The sequence below is a fragment of the Triticum urartu genome, chromosome 5A, assembly GCF_056163025.1.
Source record: "Triticum urartu cultivar PI428250 chromosome 5A, HENAU_Tu73, whole genome shotgun sequence".
In the NCBI taxonomy this organism is placed as follows: Eukaryota; Viridiplantae; Streptophyta; class Magnoliopsida; order Poales; family Poaceae; genus Triticum; species Triticum urartu.
In genome coordinates this window covers 570255236-570274280 of record NC_141877.1, presented here as the reverse complement: position 1 = coordinate 570274280, position 19045 = coordinate 570255236, and the positions used below count along the sequence as shown (strand labels likewise).

Here is a 19045-nt window from a genome sequence, read left to right as displayed (position 1 = left end):
GTGATGGGCTAAGTTGGGACACCCCTGCAGGGATTTGAACTTTCGAAAGCCGTGCCCGCGGTTATGGGCATATGGAAATTTGTTAACGTCCGATTGTAGAAAACCTGAAGTTGACCTTAATTAAAATGCATCAACCGCGTGTGTAACCGTGATGGTCTCTTCTCGGCGGAGTCCGGAAAGTGAACACGGTGTTGGAGTTATGTTTGACGTAGGTTGTTCGAGGATCACTTCTTGATCATAGTTTCTCGACCGTGCTTTGCCTTCTCTTCTAGCTCTCATTTGCGTATGTTAGCCACCATATATGCTAGCCGCTTGCTGCAGCTCCACCTCATACCTTTACCTTACCCATAAGCTTAAATAGTCTTGATCGCGAGGGTGCGAGATTGCTGAGTCCCCGTGGCTCACAGTTACTTCAAAACCAGCTTGCAGGTGCCGTTGAACCGTGCAGATGACGCAACCAAGCTCAAGGAGGAGCTCGATGAAGATCTTGCCCTTTGTGTTGTTTCGTTCTAGTTGATCAGTAGTGGAGCCCAGTTGGGGTCGATCGGGGACCTTGTCGCTTTTGGGGTTCTTTTTTTATTTTGGTTCCGTAGTCGGACCTTGATTGTATCTGGATGATGTAATGCTTTATTCATGTATTGTGTGAAGTGGCGATTGTAAGGCAACTATGTATCTTTTTCCCTTATGTATTACATGGGTTGTGTGAAGATTACCTCACTTGCGACATTGCTTTCAATGCGGTTATGCCTCTAAGTCGTGCTTCGACACGTGGGAGATATAGCCGCATCGAGGGTGTTACAGTTCTGTGGCCATGGAGGGTGTGCGCTCACCGGCGAAGGAGGGGCTGGCTTTTATAGCGGCGGGAGGCGGCGAGCGGGCGGCATGCGTGCGTACGCGTGGCGGGAGCGAGCGAGACGCGCGTCACCGTGCCTTCATTGCACCGCCCGTGAGGCATTAATGGAAGGCTGACCGGCGCGGCAGCCTTGGCATGATTCACTGCGGGAAACCAAGGCGGTGAGGACGACGAGCATGCCCGGTCGCTGAGTCGGCGGGCCCGCTAGGCTTTCGCGCAAAAACTGTTTCCCCCGACGCCGCCAGCACGCCAGGTTCGACCTGAGTCCGCCGGCGCTAAATTCGGCCCTAACCAACGAAAAATGGGCTTCTAGAGGGCGCCAAAACCGTTTCCCCGGCGCCCTCCAGCACGCCGGGTTCGACCTCGGTCCGCCGGCGCTAAATTCGGCCCTAACCGGCGAAAAATGAACTTCTAGAGACGCGATTGGGCCGGTTTTTCGACGCCGGCGATAAAAGGAGGGGGGGGGGGGGGTGGAGATGCTCTTAATAATTTTATGATTCTTTGAGTGATGAACTAAAAGAGTATTTTTCAACAATTTTTGCTGGGATTTTCCCCTTGGATGGTCATTTCGATTTTGGGACCCCAGGTCTACTGAAAATACATATCACCGTAGTTTTGGCGCTGCAATTTTTCTTAACTGTATGTTACAGAAATAATCGATGACAATTTCGGGAGTATATCCTTTTACAGTGCACTCACATACAGCCGCACATGTGAGACAAGGTGTAGGAGAGCTACAGCGTGTGACATTCCAGCGTGTTGGCGTTATCGAGAGTGGAATACGTCCATCAGAATGGGCGTCCACGTGGTGTCTGCCTAACCGAAGAGGAGAGATATCATCAAGCAAGGCAACACTATTGGCCATTACTGCTGGGTTCTATTTCTGCTGTCCCGTTGGCGGTCCCTTCAAACTTGGGCAACTGCAGCTGCCTCTTCACCAGGGCCGTGTAGATGCCGTCGCGCTCGAGGAGTTCGTCGTGTGTGCCTCTCTCCACAATCTGGCCCTCGGAGATGACGGCAACCGTGTCGGCGCTCTTCACGGTGGAGAGCCGATGAGCTATCACAAGAACGGTCCTCCCTTTCATCAACGAGTCCATTGCATCCTGTGGCATATAGATAACATAAATTTTATTGCAGCAAGAGAATTGTTTGTTTCCCTTCGGGGCAGTACAGATGTTGGTAGCAGTCGAGTGGTTGCGGTACCTGAACAAGGTACTCGCTTTCGGCGTCCAGAGCGCTGGTAGCTTCATCTAAGAGAAGCACTCGTGGGTTCATAAGCAAAGCTCTTGCAATGGCGACCCTCTGCTTCTGCCCGCCAGATAACCTGATGCCTCGCTCTCCCACGACAGTCTTGTATTGGTCTGGGAAACTGCATATGAAGTCATGCGCGTTTGCCATTTTCTGCATCGAGAAGTTAGTCAGATCCTGCAATCTAGAGGTACGCTTAGTGTTCCTAAATTCAGATACTTACGGCTGCATTTTCAACGTCAGCAGAGCTAGCTTTGCCCTCCAATCCATATGCAATATTCTCTTCAATGGAGCAGTTAAAGAGTGTAGGCTCCTGGCTAACTATGCTTACCTGAAATCATTTGGTTGAGAAAATAAACATTTAAAAAAATTGAAGCGAAATATACAAGTATAGTCATGAACCATGTCAATCATGCGCTCCTAGTTGTGCTTGTCAGATGCATAAGTAATCTCAGGGGTTCACAAGTTGAGTCTTGAATGGCCAGTGACACTCACCAGACACTACCAAAATACTGAAATTACCAACTAGCATAATTTAATGTCCATTACTGATGTAAGCAGAGTATTTCTGGGATGCTGGAACTTTTTGGTTCATACTTCATACTATTTTTTTGTCCCCAAAAGGTTCTGAATTACATGACTCTAGTGACTAGACTATTGGTGAACCTGCTAACTGGCACAGTTTACAGAATCGGACTAATATCAACCAATTCAGGAATCAGGACAATGTCCGGTGATGGCACCGGCTACTAGGACTTGGAACCTTAAATAAGCAGCATAGCTTAGATAATGTCCTAATTTCCACAGCATCATATCAATCCTGTTACGGACAAAAACAGTTGGACACCATACCTTTTGGTGGAGATACTGATGTGAAATTTCTACCAAAGGCACTCCATTTAGCAAGATCCTTCCCTTTAGAGGGTCATAAAACCTTTCAATCAAATTTGCTATTGTAGTCTGCAGGAGCGTGTAAAAACCCGAAGGTTATGATTGAGAGTCACAAGTGAGAAACAATTTCATAGTGTAACACCAAGCATGTGAACTAATTATAGCATACGACAAAACTAGGCTTACTTTTCCACCACCACTCGGCCCAACAAGTGCAACCTTTGAACCTGGTGCTAGCTTCAATGTGATTCCCTGAAATATTGATGACACAAAATATAAACTTAATGCATCACGCATGCTAGTTGAAATTGTACTCTATGCCCTCAAGAAAGCTTGTAACTGATTTTTTACCTCTCTTCCTATTAAATGTAGTCATATTTTACAGTTTGCAACACATTGTAACTACTTTATCACTAAAATAATCATAACACTCATATATAATTTAGAGAAAACTCCTATATATGCCAAGTCAAAGTATGCTCACTTTTCTTATACACAATGGAACTACAAGAATAATTGACTAATCCACCATTGGGAGTAATGCTGGCAACGTGTTGCCATCATGTAGGTTACTGTATCAGCATATTCTTCCGTTTCTAACAGTACAAAAAAATCACTAAGATCATGTAGGTTACTGTATCAGCATATTCTTCCGTTTCTAACAGTAAAACAAACCACTAAGTATCCAAGTTTCAGAAAGTGAGCCAAGTTATCCCGAACGCAGTGCAAATTCATAAGAGCACAAAAGATAAGCATGCAAGTTACACCTAACTTTCTCTTTGCGTGTACACTGCACATAAACAAGGAGGAAAAGACAACACCATGCTAGAGTACGCCAAATTTAAATTTATCATGTAGGTTGCACAGAAATGCAATCTGAAAACATTTACCTTAAGAATCATATGAGAAGGACGAGAAGGATATGCAAACCAGACATCGTCCAGCTCAACTTCCCCCTCATTTTCGCTGAAATGGGAGAACATGCAAATCAACCAAAAAAGCTAATACACTATGAAATTCACAGTAAAATGAAAGAAAATGTGTATTGCATAATGCACAGGTATAATCAATCAAGAAAGCTGATAGACAATGAAACTCACATTTTTGGACATTTATCCCCAGTGTTTGTCATTGAGGAAACACGATCAAGTAGTTGAAAAACTCTACGGCTTGCCCCTGATGCTTTCATTACAGTTGTGTATAGTCCTGACAAGGCAGAGACTGACGAGCCAACTGCATACTCAAGAGAGGGATGAATTGTTCAGAAAAGTCAGCATACACATAACCATGACAATTAAAACAGAAGTGCCCCTTATAAACATGATTGTTATAACTGACTTGTAGATTTCCAGTTGTGGTATCTGTAGAATACTGGGTTCGGTAAAAACAAAAGTGATAATGCTGAATCTTACCTGTAAGGCTGTATAAGATGAATGACGTAAGAGAACCAGTTGTCATGTAACCATTGATGGTTAAGTTAGCTCCATAAGTAACTACAACAACAACCGACAGGGTTGATGCAGCATTAAGCCCTCCAGAAAATAGTCCAACAACTTTCTACAAAAAATGCAGTCAGGTCATTATGCAAAATGGTGCCATTTTTCTTACACTAACATTACAGTACTCACAGCTTGCTTGAGACCAAGCTTCAGTGTCTCGTTTACTTTTCCGCCATATCGTGAAATCTCATGAGGCTCTTGAGCAAAGGCTCTTACTGTGCGAATGGCACCAAAAGATTCCTAGATGGTAGAAGATATGATTGTTAATGCCCAAATACAACAAATCAAGGATTCTACCATATGGTTGAAATGAAAACTCAACGTGCGTATTGGATTGCTTTTTTCTGTAATCGTTACAGTAATTAAAGTAAGGTTTCACCAAAGTCCTCCTATGCTCATCATCAAATAAAATAACAGATATACAAACCTCAGCTATGGATGAAGCTACAGCAGCCGCAGCTTGTGTCTGATGTGAAAGCTCACGAAGAAAACGCCCAAATTTACGCACAGCAACTGATATCACTGGAACAATTACAAGTGCCAACACTGTGGAGGAATAGTAAATGAGATTAACAGGATAGTATGGAGGAATACTAAATTAAAGCAGTTATTTATTTTTCAAAATGCATGTACACAAGCAAAATTATCACAGGACAACATCTTTTTTAAACCATTTAGGGAACCACAAACTTTTACTGGAATGTGCAGAAGACTATACTTCCGTCAGAACCAACGGAACCAACAGGTGGGGGACACTCACAAGACACAACACATGCAAGCCTGGTCTCATTTTATTGATGCAGAGGTAGATGCCACACAGTCAGCAAAATGAGATGCAACAAAGTTCTTAATCTGTAGAGCACAAGATGTGGAACTGGTACTTACATGTTAGCTTCCATGAAGTTGAAAACATAAAGCCAAGACCAATAGCTGTGGTAGTCAGATTACGCAGTGCTTCTGAAAGGTTTGTTGTAGCGGCATTCTTTATAATTTGGGTATCTTCAGAAAGCCTGCTTAAGAGCTCTCCTGTTCTAGTCACGTCAAAAAATGCTATTTCCTGTGGGGGGCACGAGACATGTGTGCAGACTTGATAATAAGAACACGGATATATGGAAGACCAGAACAAAGCTATTTGGATAGAGAAGTAAGCCACTTGCCTGGTTTACGAGATGACTGAACAAGTCCTGTCTAAGTCGAGCAACGACTCTCTCACTAGCAGAATTGAATAGCCATGCCCGGAGAGCTGTGCAAACTGACCTGAAACAGGGGCAGAGTTGGTTTCTAATATTTCAAGCAAAAATAGCTACTTGGGTTTAGTACATTAACATGAATTCCTCTCTGCAAGGAGAAAGTAAGTAGAGAGTGATGGTGTAGTTATCAGTACCAACTAAAATTGCAGCCTACCTAGATCCACCAAACATAAACTGTTTATAAAAGATGGTAGTGGCAGTGTCGTATAACAGAATATCCCTCTATAATCCTCAAAAATAAGTTTTCAAGAGAGATATGTACCCGGTTACAACTATTAGCACAATGTACAATATGGTGCCGTTCACATCCGCCAGGGCTTGGGCCTTATCCTCTGGCCGCTGAACATCTCTTGACACAATATCAATTATCTTGCCTCCGTATTTGGGCTGTAGGATAACAGAAGATGATCCATCCATTAGGCTTTAAAAAAAGATGATCCATCCATGAAGACAGGAAACATGTGCAACATTGATGCTCTTTATAGGTGCAAGTACAACTTGCTCTGTGCGTAGTAGTATTTAATCATGTCACGCAAGAACCAACGCACACTCACCACACCCCACTCCTATTTAATCATGTCACACAAGAACCAACGCATTGCACTCGCCACACCCCACTCCTATTTAATCATGTCACACAAGAACCAACACACTGTACTGGCCGCTATTTAATACTAGTAATCCTGCCACGCATGAACCAATGGAGTACTACCCACGAGTCAAAACTGATTACTGAAACAATAGTTATAGCTACATACTACTAGTACTGTATTTCTCTTTGCCATAGTTTCCATGTAGCTACAGTTTTGGCTTTATCTCAGTTCAACCAAGACTGCTGTGTTGTGGGAGCGAGATTAATCGGTTCAAAATTAAAGCCCTGGCACATATAAGAGCCTGAGCTACTGTGTGAGGCTTCAGCAGAACAGGGAATGCAATTCAGCACCAAATAACTCCTCTGTCAATCATAACAAGTGAGGAGTACCTACAACGAGGAGGTTACTGAGAGAGGCGACGAGCAGCGCGACGGTGGCGAAGACGAGCTTCCCCGCGTCATGCTTTGCCTGCAGAACAATTTTTTTTCCGTGCATTTAGCAAAGCATACTAGTGAAACTTTCCCGGTCTTAAACCTAGTAGTATCAGACGGTGCTCACCAACTTGATGACCCGGCAGAAGCCGACGTTGGCCGCCTGAGAAGAGGATTCCGATTAGACCGTGAGAAAAAGGAAAGACGAATTAGTAGCCATGGTTGTAGCTGGAGCTCTGGTCCATGGAGAAACCAAACCAAACCAGGGAGGGTGCTGTGTGACAGGGGAGTGAGTCAGTCAGCGGGGCGGCGAACCTGGACGTTGCTGCCCTCCTCGAGGTCGGAGAGGATCCTGGAGGTCTCCTGCAAAGCCAAGCCGCCGGCGCGGGCGGGGTCGGTTAGCCCACAAAATTAATTCCAAACACGGACGGAAAATACAGAGACACGGAAGGGCGGGGCCGCGGGAGAAGTGAGAGCGGCGGCTGCGTGCGTGCGTACCCCGTTGTTGAGGAGCGGGATGCGGTTGCCGCGGGGCGCGGTGTTGATGCGCATCTCCCTCACCATCGCCGGCGGGCGCCCCTGGGGCTGGGGGGGTTCGTCGGCCAACGGGTGAGGGGATGGGACGGGAGGGATGGAGTCGCCGAGTGAGCCGGGCGGGGGCGAGGGGATGGATGGTGCGCTTTTCTTTTCTTTTTGTGTGGACGGAGGACGGAGGATGGGTGGTCCATCACATGTCACGCGCGGACAAAAGGTTCGGGACGAGCGCGGCCGGGCTGGGACCCCTCGCGTCGCGTTCCCCCGTCGTACGTGTGCGATCCCGCGTGGCAGCCCCGGCCCGGACTCCGGCGGTCGATTGGTTGGCGACCCTGACCCACGACCCACGCTGGTATGGTGTGCCCATGAGTAGGAATATCCCACGATCCCTCCCCCTTTGCTTGGCGAATCAGGCTTCCAGTGCAGGGGGCAGTCGCTCGCTCGCTCGCTGGTTTGGTGGGATGCGGCACTGGACCACAGCGTCACATTCATTCACGCCTTGGCGGGATGCGGCACCGGACGCCATCGAATCGAATCGAATCGAACCATGCTTACTTTCTCGCCCGGTTTGGTTACGTTTTCGATTTAAGAAAGCGGACCTTGTGCGCCAACCGGAGTTTCTCTTCCTCCTCCTTACACCTATTGGTTCTCATTCTATACTGTGTCAAATTTTGACTAGAGATTTAACTAATAAAATGTTAATGCATGTCATAGAAAAATAAAATTATTAAAAACCATGTTCAAATATGAATCAAATGATATAATCTTTTGTGACATGTATTAAGTTAAATCATTAGTCAAAATTTGACACAAAATACAAAAGGGACCAATAAACTAGAACGAAAAAAAAACTCATCATCAAGGGACTGTTAGTCTACACCCCCGGCCCAGTATTCCGAACCCTCTCCCTTAATCAAAGGAAGAGAAAGGACAGTGACGGGCAGCAGCTCTTCCACGTCGTCCGTCACAATAACCAATGGGCACACTCGTGCCAGCAAGGACCATGCCTTTCGCGGCCTCCAACTTGGTCTCTCGAGTCCACTCTCCACACCCAAACCTTAACCAAAGGACAAAGGACAAGGACGGGCAGCAAGTGTTCCACGTCCGTCAGAAGCGCCAACGGACCATGCCAAAGATCCAGTAGACGAGAAAACAGTTCGAACCGTCCCTCATCTGGAGCTGTCATACAGCATGACAGCACGAACCGTGCCTTTCATTCGACTCCCTCTGTAAACTTCTATAAAACGTTTTAGTGATCTAAACTAAAACGTCTTATCAAAGTTTACAGAGGTGGTAAATGTTTATCTTCCACTAAACGGACGGCTGATCAACTAATTATTACTCGTCCTCTTTATTTCGAGGGGGAGAACAACTGCATATGCTGAAAATACAAGTTCCAACCGCCATTTGCGCCACAAAATTGCTAACCAAAACTTAGCTACACAATCTGTACATGCACCGACGGCTGAAAAAGACCTAGAGGCTATAAACACAAGGCAAAATTTCCCATCTCCGCCACACAAAGAATTCCATCCAACTTCCACCCACCCAGCGTCTATAAATTCAAAAAACTGGTCATACGCTCCATCAGCGTCCACCTGCAGTCTGCACCATGCTTTTGATCCCACATGACCCCAGGCTGAGCCGAATCGCAATGCCCGCCATGAAAAAACTAAGGCCAATGTCAGCCAGCCCTTGCCTCCGTGCAGCCCCATGGCGTGCCGAATCCTTCCAAAGATGTATGTACTTGTAGCCTTCACTCATGGATCCGTCTACAACCTCAGTATGGTCCGAAGCGTATCACAAAGGTTCTGTATCGTCTGCTGCTCCTCTGTCGCCTGTGAATCTTGCAGAGGCATGTCCTCGTAGCACCTACAGAATTTATAGAACCAAAGAGGCATTTTCATATGATGGAATCGTCCCTTCAGTCATCACATAAAGGAAGGCTCCAACAAAAGAAAAAGCAGTTCGAACAACTCACGTCTTATGGTAAGCGAGAGCCTGGGCCAGGTTCATCAATGTAGGGCTTGTCGTCAATCTGTCGTGCACACCAGGAGGAAGAGGGGCCTAGCGCAATCAAATCCAGTATCAGACACACATCTGGGCATAAGAAATAGAGTCGCTTTGCAACTGATGAGCGCAACAGTCTACAGCATACCTCATTTTGCCCTTTGCGCCCTTTCTTTGCCTGCCCATCGCCACTGAAAAGCTCCCTGACTGCCTCCAAGGCATCAGTTGTACTTGAACCAGCAGGGCCATTGCCTGCTACGCTATCCGATACTAGAGCTAGTGGTGAAATGTCAATAGCCTTAAGAAATGGAATAGGCACTGTGTTTCCGGCCGCATAGATTGACCAGAGCTACAAAACGAATTTTGTTGACACTTTTAGGAGTGGGGTCAAACGGGGAAGCATGCAATTACAACAATTATCTGGCGTGCTAAAGAGTCATATAGAAAAATATTTGACCGCAAAGCGTATACCTTATCCTGAACCGAAAATGCTTTACGGCTTGGGCTGCTGCTTAATTTGTTCATTGTGCTAGCAACACCCGGTGATGCAGTGATATCATGGCGCAGCACAGTCCCTTCTACACCCTTGTGATGCTTAACTGTTCCAGTTGAACGTGGCATTGTTTTGGGTTCTTGGATGTCAGGAAGTCCATATAAGTCCCGCTCTTTACTGGCATCACTTTCAGCTGTGCTCTCCGCCCTATCAAAATAGCATACATAAGATTCTTTCAGGCGAGAGATAGATTTTGCTTGTTTTGTTTTGTTTTGCTTTCTAGGTATGACCAATGTACATCAGAAAACAAAATTCTGTTTCTCGTACCAAAATTTTGAAATAAGCTCAGCCCTCTTTGGATCATGTGTGAAAGAGTTGATGCTACCAAGGCCCGGTATGAACTCTGCTCTTGGGAAAATAGATGATTCGGCCGCTTCATCGCCATCTTCAGGATGGACTATCATTGTGCCAAAATCACCTATAAGCAGGAAAAATAAATGATGGTTTCAGGTGCATGCCACAAGACAACAAAATACTAAACAAAGCTATATTTTGAAGCATCCCATCTGAGAAACAACATGATCTATGCTTGCACAGTTATCATTACCTCCCGAACCATCATTTTTTGTTTCATGAGTTGACTGAGAGTTTGTCGGAACAGTTTCTCCATAATCTTCATTAATTCGAACAGTTGCATCCATTGCCTGTAGATACCAAAGTCAGAATATCATAATGACCAAACCAACGTACATACACATAACAATAGAACAGATTGTTTTACATCGTCAGAGTCAGGCAGCTGGTTTTGCACAGCTGTTTCTCTGATGATTTTTGCTTCCTTGATCTTTGCCAACATTTTTGAAGCTCCAGTGTTGCACTTCTCAATAAATTTGTGCTGCGGGACAATTTTAAAAAATGAGAACAACACAAATAAATAAATATAGAAATAAAAGTTCATAAAGATGCCTCACAAAGTTATCCCTGAGCACTAAAGAAGTACCTTCAGCATCTCAATTGCAGGAGGCCGGAGTCTTGCATCCTTTGTTAGGCACTTGGCAATAAAATCATGAAAGAGAAGAGACCTGGAGGGTTGGATACAAGAGCTTAGATCAACCGGTGTTTAAAACTCGAGTGCTTCATTGGATTAAACTCAAACTTTCGGTGTGGCTGGACTAAATGACACCACTTAATAGATCAGTATTAGCAGGAAGTGGTGGATTGGCAAACAATAAACTAAACTAAAGAAAATAGCATTGTGACTCCCTCTTTTAGAATAAATCTATAATTTCTTCATGCTCTAAGCTTGTTAACAATCTGACATATGTTTGAGACTTCGTGTTCGAAAACCCACGAGATCTTAATAGGTCAGGGCTAAAATATGCCATTGCCACCTTTTCCACATTCGAAGAGTGATAATCTGAGAGGAATAAATGAACAAGAACTAGCTACACCTCATCTAGGGATTAGCCAAAAACTAGCCATGTCAACATCTCCCAACAAAAACATGGAATACTTTGTTTACAAACAAAAGTAGTATGAATCTCAGATAACGTTCTCGGAATTTCTTGGTAGATTAAAGGAAACCTGGACCTAAAGCCTATGCCTGAGATAATCAACAATTGATTTTCTTACAAGCGATCCAGTTTAGTTTTCCGTTACTCAGAGAAGTCAAAAAATTGCAAGGTGTATTAGAAGCCACTCACCACTTCTCCTTATCCTCCAGCATCGGTGCAGGTTCACTAGATATCATGAAGATCACCTGAAGGGGGACAGGGACACAATTAGCTAATGGACCAAGCCAAGTGAGGATGGCACACATACACACCAATAAAAGGCAGCTACATCTGATATTAACTAAATAAAGTGCAGAAGCAGACACATCAGGAATCAACAACAATATCAAAAATATATCCATGTTGGTGATCTACTACAAACTAGGTCAAGGGAGAAAAACAATGCACAGAGCGTGATTGAAGAAAATATATATGAAAAAAACTGCTACCAGGAAAACCTAGTTCAGAAACCAAGATGGGCGAAAATGTAAAGGGATTCAAGGTACAGTGTATCAAAGGTAAAGTAGCTTCATTCAGCTACATGCGCATAAACTAGAGATACTAAATAGTAAATGGAATCAAGAAGCCATGCACTTACTCTCATTGGATGCACAGTGGATCTCGGTGGCATGCCCTACAGTCAGAGACACCAAAAGAAAATGTTAACTGATAGATGCATCACAAAAAAGGGAATAAAAACATAACTGTACAGTTACAAAAGGAAGAACCAAAGAACATTTTCTACCTCTGCCATCTCTATTGCAGACACACCAAGAGCCCAAACATCTACCTGGAAATAGATAACACTGACATATCAGGAAGATAAGTTGCACAGAAAATCCAACTGTCAGATGTTTTCTCAAAGCTATAAATTTGTGTCTTTTGTAGCACTGTCAGGTCAGAAAATCGTTACTTCAGCAACTACCAAGAGATGAACAAAAGAGAAGACTTGCATGTTTGGATAGGGGTTCTTTAGCTTTTTATTCAAATACAGAATACTTGATACTGAGTACCCTCTATGCCAACAGAGCGCTTTAGTTCAACAATTTTTTTACACTAAAATGATGTCAAAGTTCTATTTTTTGCAGGGTAAAATGATATCAAACTTTAAAAATTCCTATTCAGTAATAATTATGCAGAATAGCCTTAGCGCAAAATCCATAGATATTGCTTTAATCTAGCATTGCTAGTTTAGTTATACGCAGGGATGTGCTTGGTGCTTACCGCACCAGAAATATTGCTTTGAGACAGGGAGGAAGGAGGGAGGGAGGGAGATGTAACCTTCCCATCATAACGACTTTCTTGAATGACCTCTGGTGCCATCCAGTGTGGAGTACCGATGAACTGAAAGACATAAACATGATGCACCAGATTATGAAAGTTATCATGATTGCCAATACAAACTTGTGCTTCAAGGATAATGACACAACAAAGTTTTTGTCTGGATATGACATTCCAGGCTAAGTTTAGTTAGTAAAACGATGCTCTGTGCTAAGAGAGTTATTTTGCCATCAACTTGGACACCTTTTTCAGATATTTGTTTATGCGAACTAGATTACTATGTTAGCAACAGTGACAAGCAAGCTGGCATATGCCAACATAGGCAGTACCAAATAGAAACAGATACACGTAATACTTGTCAAACAGAAACTTTCGGTCAAACTTCCCATCAATTTACCATATTAATCAATAACAATGAAAATATGGGGATTCTTATGGTCAAGTATGATGAATGACTTCTATCTCTCTTAATTATATACTCCCTCCGTTCCAAATTACTCGTCGTGAACGGAGGGAGTATAAAATAGCAACAACAAACATGTTTGGAAATAATACCGTGTTGCGCTTTGACATGGTTCTTGTTAGTTGGGCAGCAACACCAAAATCGCCTGTTCCAAACATCATCCAGTAAGATGCCATGCCGAATTCACAAGCAAAAGCATATACAAATAATTACTTTAGTAAGTGAAATTAAAGCATACCAGGTAACAACTGTACTTACCCAACTTCACCTCGCCTTGCTCAGTCAGTAGAATATTGCCACCCTTAATATCTCTATGAACTTTGAAAATTGTGTGCAAGTAAGCAAGACCCTACAGCAGAAAATATGCAAGTAAAAGTAAAACATCTGAAGATAAACACCACAGGGCAGCTGAGGTTTTCTATCTCTCTAGAAGCTAACTGTAGCATGCTTCCTAGTTCTGGCCTAATTAGGTATTATAAAAAAAAAACTGGCAACGCAAACATGTAGTACAATATAAGTAGCAATTTAAGACTGTGTGCATGTGTGTTAGAAGAAAAATAGAAACCTTTAATGTTTCTCGACATATATAAGCTATTTGCGGTTCGTCAAGAGGCTCTTCTGTAATGCCTATCAAGTCAGCAACACTTCCACCACCACAATACTCCATAACTATCTGCATGTAGAAGCTCACGTCAATCACAGTTTAATGAGTTGACTAGAGACATATTGCCAAAATAGAATACTACATTTATTATGCAACGTTAATAAAAAAAGGATATTGGAGTATACCCAAAGGTATTCTTCTCCTTGATAACTCCCAAAGTAGCGGACAACATTTGGATGGCTGCACTGCTGTAGCATCTCAATTTCTCCCCGTATATCTTCATATCCTTCTTCCTGATGACAAACAATGAAGGCTCAGAAAATAAACGCCTTCCATTTTTATGAGAATGTAAACTTTCAAGCAAGTGACTAAGGAGCGGAGTGACTGCGTGGGCTCGCTCCCCGCACTATATGTGCCCCAAGGAGGGAAGCCCCACACCCGCCTCTGGTTTTACAGGTTTGTTGTTCTCTTCCATTTTTCAGGTTTGCTGGTGTTCTTTCATTTTCCTGGCTTCTTGGTCTTTTCCCTTGTATTTTTAATTCAAGCGAACATTCGGTGTAGCGCCTGCTACCAGCAGCATCAAGCCATGGCGCCTTCTGCGTCTATTTTTATAATTGATAATGAAAGAGGAGCAAGGTTAAGTAGTGATGTTGTGCTGACCCATGGTTCCTTCTGTGCATAATCATGGCACCTTAAGGAATTAGATCCGCTAGAAAAATGCCATAGGGAAAATTTTCATTCAAACATATCCAAATGGGTCTAGTTTTAAAGAACTCACGATGATAAATGTAATGGTGACAACGATTCGTAATTTGGATGCTAACGACGTGTGACCGCTTCACAGGGTAACTTCATTAGCATTTCCGAAATCTCAATCATGTGAATTAAATGATCGATTGTATGTTCACGTCAAATATGTAAGTGGGGTGGGACGGGGTTTATTTTTGTAGAGACTGGGCGAAAGTGGAAACATTGTAAAAGCAAATACTAGAAAACTTTGTCTGTTAAAAATGTTTGTGTTCCCATCCTCGGCAGTTTGTTGCTGTGCTAATACTTAAAATACTATTTTATACACATAGATTAACAAGATAATATGTGGCATAAGCAAATACAAAAATGTTGTTTTCAATTAATACAGTGATTTAATAAGGATTCAACACTAAAGATGTACCATGCATTTTTGGTAATGCCAATTACCATTCCTATTGTGGGATTGCCTAACACTAAATCCAAAGTCTTTTGAAATTATCAACTATGATGAGTGTCTTATTGAAAGCTTTGACAAGATGGCTGAGTGAAGTTCTGTCATGTTTTGGTGTGTCAAAGAGCTGATGAAAGGTCTAGGTTTTCCCATCCTTGTCATACTCCAGTGCCATCCTACAACGTTCATCAAAGTAACAAGGACAGATTGATTACAAATGTAATCTTCTACAATTTCATTCTAGAAAGTTCTGGATGTTTGTGGTTAGATATATATGTTACATGGATGAGTATTCAGGCCCGGGATTGCAATCTAACAACAGATAACATTTGAGAAGAGATGTGGTGTATATAAGCATGCCTTTTTTGTCTACTCGTCTTCAAAGGATTAGACAGCATGTTTGATTTGAGCTTTTCATTTCATATAAGTAATAATTGGACATATGGTGATGTCAGTTGGACATGCTTGCTAACTGATAATGATGATCATTGCAACCTTAACAGATTAGTACTCCCTCCGTCCGGAAATACTTGTCATCAAAATGGATAAACGGAGATGTATCTAGACGTATTTTAGTTCTAGATACATCCACTTTTATCCATTTTGATGACAAGTATTTTCGGATGGAGGGAGTATTGACAAAGAAACCAACCCCTTCTGTTAAGGAGATGATCTTGACAGCTACAAGCTCCTGGGTTCTGAGATCCCTCGCCTTGTACACTGCACCATATGAACCTTTCCCTGCATTGCCCAATTGAATTGTTTGTTATGCAAATACATCAAAAAGTATGTGGAAGCATTATTGTGCATACAGAAAAGGGGATATTAATTTCAGAACAAGAGGCGCACCGAGCTCATGGAGCAGCTCATACTTGGTTGAAGGATCCTCCCTAGTAACGCTATCTGGGAGAGAGCTCATTGATGCCTTCCGCCTTGATTGCTGCTGCTGCATCAGAAGTGATGGCTGCCGGTCCTCCTCCGCCTGCCCGGACGAAGGAGTTATGAATGAGGACCCAAACCCAGCACCGGCACCGGAGGCGGAGTCGCGTGGACTGGAGGCGCTGCTGGTGTGGTGAATGAACGTGCCGGAGAACGACTCGTGGGGGCTGGAGGAGCCACGGGTGTGGCGGATGAATGTGCCGGAGACGGACTCGCGGGGGCTGGGGGGGCCACCCGAGTGGCGTATAAACGTGCCGGAGACGGACTCGCGGGGGCTGGAGGCGCCGCCGGAGCGCGCGGTGCCGTGGACGACGAAGGTGGAGAACGGGTCGGCCTCGGCGGCGCGGGGGCTGGAGCGGCGCAGATCCAGGAACGGGGATCGGGAGGAGGACGATGTGGAGGCGGGGGCGCCGCGCTTGATGACGACGGTGGCGGAGAGCGAGGCGTCGTCGAGGTCCGAGGAGTAAGGGTCGTCGTCGTCGTCGAAGGACGCGCCGCCGAAGTCCTTGGGGAGGCGCTGGAGAAGCGGGGGCAGCGCGGAGGGGTCGTCGTCGTCGTCATCCTCCGCGCGGGCGGCGCCGCCGCCGCGGGCGTCGTCCTCGTCGTCGTGGACCACAACGGTGGAGTAGATGTCGGGCTTTTTGGAGCGCGACCACGGCGAGCGCGGGGAGAAGGCCATGGGAGGGAGGTGGGGCGGAGGACGGGGAAGGTGCTCGCTCGTCGGGGAATGGGGAATCAGCTTAGTTGGAGCCAGTTCACTCGAATCTGGCAGCATGGGCCGAGCTTGAGTGGGTCACCACATTAGGCCCAGTACACAGGCCTGTCTTCTCCTCTCTTTTTTTTTTGTGACCCGGCTGTCTTCCCCGAGTCATCACACCCAAGACAATCCCTATTTATGGCGCCCCCATGTCTACCGTGACATGAACCGGTTTGTTGACATTAGACAGCCTCAAATGAAAAGTATTCAATATAAGAAATCTCCATCGAACTGAACAACTTTGATATTTGGGTCGTCTTCATCCGAGCTTGTATACAATCTCGAGAGTCAAAACAGTGTTGCCGAAGTTTGCCCCGAAATATCTTTTAATGATTTTGTGGTCCAAGGTTCTTCCCCAAGATGAAATCCGATGGAGAAGTGTACAACAAGAGAATTGTTCACCTTGAAGAGTTGAACAAGTTTACTTTTGGGGTCATCTCGATCTGAGGTCGTATGTGACTTGTACGGGCAGTTAAGGAAGCTACTTTATACATATTTGAGGTTGAAAGTTTTGGGCAAAACTAAGGGCTAGGTTTCGGGAGAGTTTGCACAATCTATGCGCAGAAAACTGGAGTTCCAATATTTTTTACAGATTCACGGGTTCAAATTTATCCTCAAGACGGCCTTTGATGGAAAATTGTTTAACATAAGAATTCATTTTTCCAAGATGATTTTTTTTATTTTGGGACCATCTCATCTGAGGTCATATGCAACCTGCAAGACCAATGCAAGAGAGCTACTTCATACATGTTGAGCTCAGAAATTCCAGGGTGAACTGGAAGTTTCGGTCCTACGAATCCGAGTTAGGCTAGAAATTGAAGATTTGGATGGGGTTTGAGTACTGTTCTTGTACTGGAAATCCAATCGCCTCATATATAGATAAATGGTGGCGGTCGATTGAATAACAACACACAGTCGAAAAGACACAAGAGATCCTGACGACCTAGCCAGCCGACGCCTACCTAAAAAGTTAGGGTTCCTTTGCCTCCCGCCAGCGCCGGTGTCGGTCCGCCTCGTCTCCCGTGGCCTTTGGGCCATGGGGACATAGTAGATCCCGACCCTTGCCGGTGGGAGAGCTCCATTTTTACATCTTTTTTCGAGGTTTGTTAGGGTGTGTGTCCTACTTAGGAAGGCGAGATGGTGGCGGCTCCCTGAAGATGAAATAAAGGTCTCCCAGTCTAGCCCATGTTCCGGTGATGCCTCTAGCATCGTCGGTGGGCGTGTGGAGGTGTGTCTCCGCTGGATCTGTCTTTGGTGGATCTGCTCGGATATGTTCGTCGTTCGTCTTTGTTCATGTGTCTTTAGGTTGGATCCTTCTTATCTACACTCTTCATCGGCGGCGGTTGTTGTTCTGGTGTGTTGGTTCTATGAGACCTTAGCACGACGACTTCCCGACTGTCTACTACAACAAGGTTTGCCCGGCTTCGGCGAGGGAGTGGCGATGACAGCGGCGCACCTTCGGCTCGCTTCAGTGCTTGTAGTCGTCGCTAGGTGGTCTACGGATCTAGATGTAATTTTTATTATTTCTAGTGTTCGTTGTACTACCATGATTGAAGATGAACAGATCGGAAGTTTATCCCGTAAAAAAGAATAACAACACACAATCGCAACGCATCTACTACTTTTTAACCTTACATCTATCCATTGTTCTTTCTTTCTCGTTCTTCGTTCATTCTCTGTATTGAAGAGCAACGATCCTCGAGGCTCTAGGCTCTAGGGCAGCCCATAGCCATCGCACTCCCTGGCGGGGTCCCTCCCGGCTGTTTGGGGTTTTGGGTCTGCAAAATTTCTTGTCGATGTGTCTTGCGTAGCGCGCTCCCGGTGAGGCTCCTTTGGCGATGTGTCCTGGATACCGCTCTCGATGACGGAGGTACACGGTGACGTGTTTGTGTGCAAACACACTTTTTGGCGACTTTGATGGGGAGGAAGATCAAGAATCACCATCAACCATGTCATATTTCCCCAAGTCCTTAGAAGTTGACATCGCCCGGTCTTGATGAACTATCGGAGGAACATCGCCAAGCCTACGAAGCACACAAGAAGCAACGCGAGGAGGGTTATCAGGTGCTCAAGAAGCAGCGAGAGGAGGATTTGCAGTCTTTTCTTGCAAATTTTAAGAAGGATTGGCAAGGCAACGTCACTCACATTTGAGACATCAAGTTCCCTCCCCTCGATGACAAACTAGATGAAATCACTCTTAGTAAAAATTCCGATTGAAAGTCTTGTTAGTAAGGGTAATTAGATGATATATAATTCATCCATAGCAAATACTAATGCTAGAAAAAATATTCCTTCGGCATCTAGTGGTAATCCAACTTTACATATTTCATCGGCACCTCCCATGCAACAGTAATATGATTTGTCGTATCTATAATTTTTCATTGTTTCATGCCAATATTCTACAACTTTCATATACTTTTGGCAACATTTTATATTATTGTTGGA

General features: G+C 44.5%; 2 protein-coding genes across 2 annotated transcripts; both read right to left on the bottom strand.

The window, feature by feature from the left end:
* Positions 1-1442: 1442 nt before the first annotated feature.
* On the bottom strand, positions 1443-7479 carry LOC147972951 (ABC transporter B family member 25). The gene is made up of 17 exons (XM_087521768.1): positions 7264-7479; positions 7081-7128; positions 6893-6928; positions 6728-6802; positions 6004-6128; positions 5649-5748; positions 5377-5548; positions 4919-5037; positions 4621-4731; positions 4405-4549; positions 4093-4225; positions 3883-3958; positions 3179-3244; positions 2954-3061; positions 2325-2432; positions 2057-2254; positions 1443-1956 (listed from the first exon to the last, which is right to left on the bottom strand). The coding sequence occupies exons 1-17, from the start codon at positions 7327-7329 to the stop codon at positions 1708-1710; spliced, it is 1935 nt and encodes a 644-aa protein (XP_087377894.1). The 5' UTR covers positions 7330-7479; the 3' UTR covers positions 1443-1707.
* A 1149-nt stretch (positions 7480-8628) lies between these two features.
* On the bottom strand, positions 8629-16581 carry SIK1 (Protein kinase superfamily protein). The gene is made up of 18 exons (XM_087521767.1): positions 15754-16581; positions 15557-15645; positions 13889-13996; positions 13665-13772; positions 13358-13448; positions 13192-13244; positions 12637-12699; positions 12101-12145; positions 11954-11989; positions 11506-11561; positions 10803-10884; positions 10584-10697; positions 10410-10506; positions 10130-10280; positions 9781-10009; positions 9458-9658; positions 9281-9366; positions 8629-9171 (listed from the first exon to the last, which is right to left on the bottom strand). The coding sequence occupies exons 1-18, from the start codon at positions 16520-16522 to the stop codon at positions 9072-9074; spliced, it is 2478 nt and encodes an 825-aa protein (XP_087377893.1). The 5' UTR covers positions 16523-16581; the 3' UTR covers positions 8629-9071.
* Positions 16582-19045: the final 2464 nt, after the last annotated feature.

Excerpts from the sequence above, each read along its gene's own strand:
- LOC147972951 (XM_087521768.1), bottom strand. The coding sequence starts at position 7,329 with ATGGTGAGGGAGATGCGCATCAACACCGCGCCCCGCGGCAACCGCATC. Across the intron at positions 5,749-6,003 it reads GTGCTAATAGTTGTAACCGG|GTCAGTTTGCACAGCTCTCC; the intron begins GTACATATCTCT and ends CCCCTGTTTCAG. Across the intron at positions 4,226-4,404 it reads CATCTTATACAGCCTTACAG|TTGGCTCGTCAGTCTCTGCC; the intron begins GTAAGATTCAGC and ends TTGAGTATGCAG.
- SIK1 (XM_087521767.1), bottom strand. The coding sequence starts at position 16,522 with ATGGCCTTCTCCCCGCGCTCGCCGTGGTCGCGCTCCAAAAAGCCCGAC. Across the intron at positions 10,507-10,583 it reads AGCTGCCTGACTCTGACGAT|GCAATGGATGCAACTGTTCG; the intron begins GTAAAACAATCT and ends TGGTATCTACAG. Across the intron at positions 9,367-9,457 it reads GGCGCAAAGGGCAAAATGAG|GCCCCTCTTCCTCCTGGTGT; the intron begins GTATGCTGTAGA and ends TGATTGCGCTAG.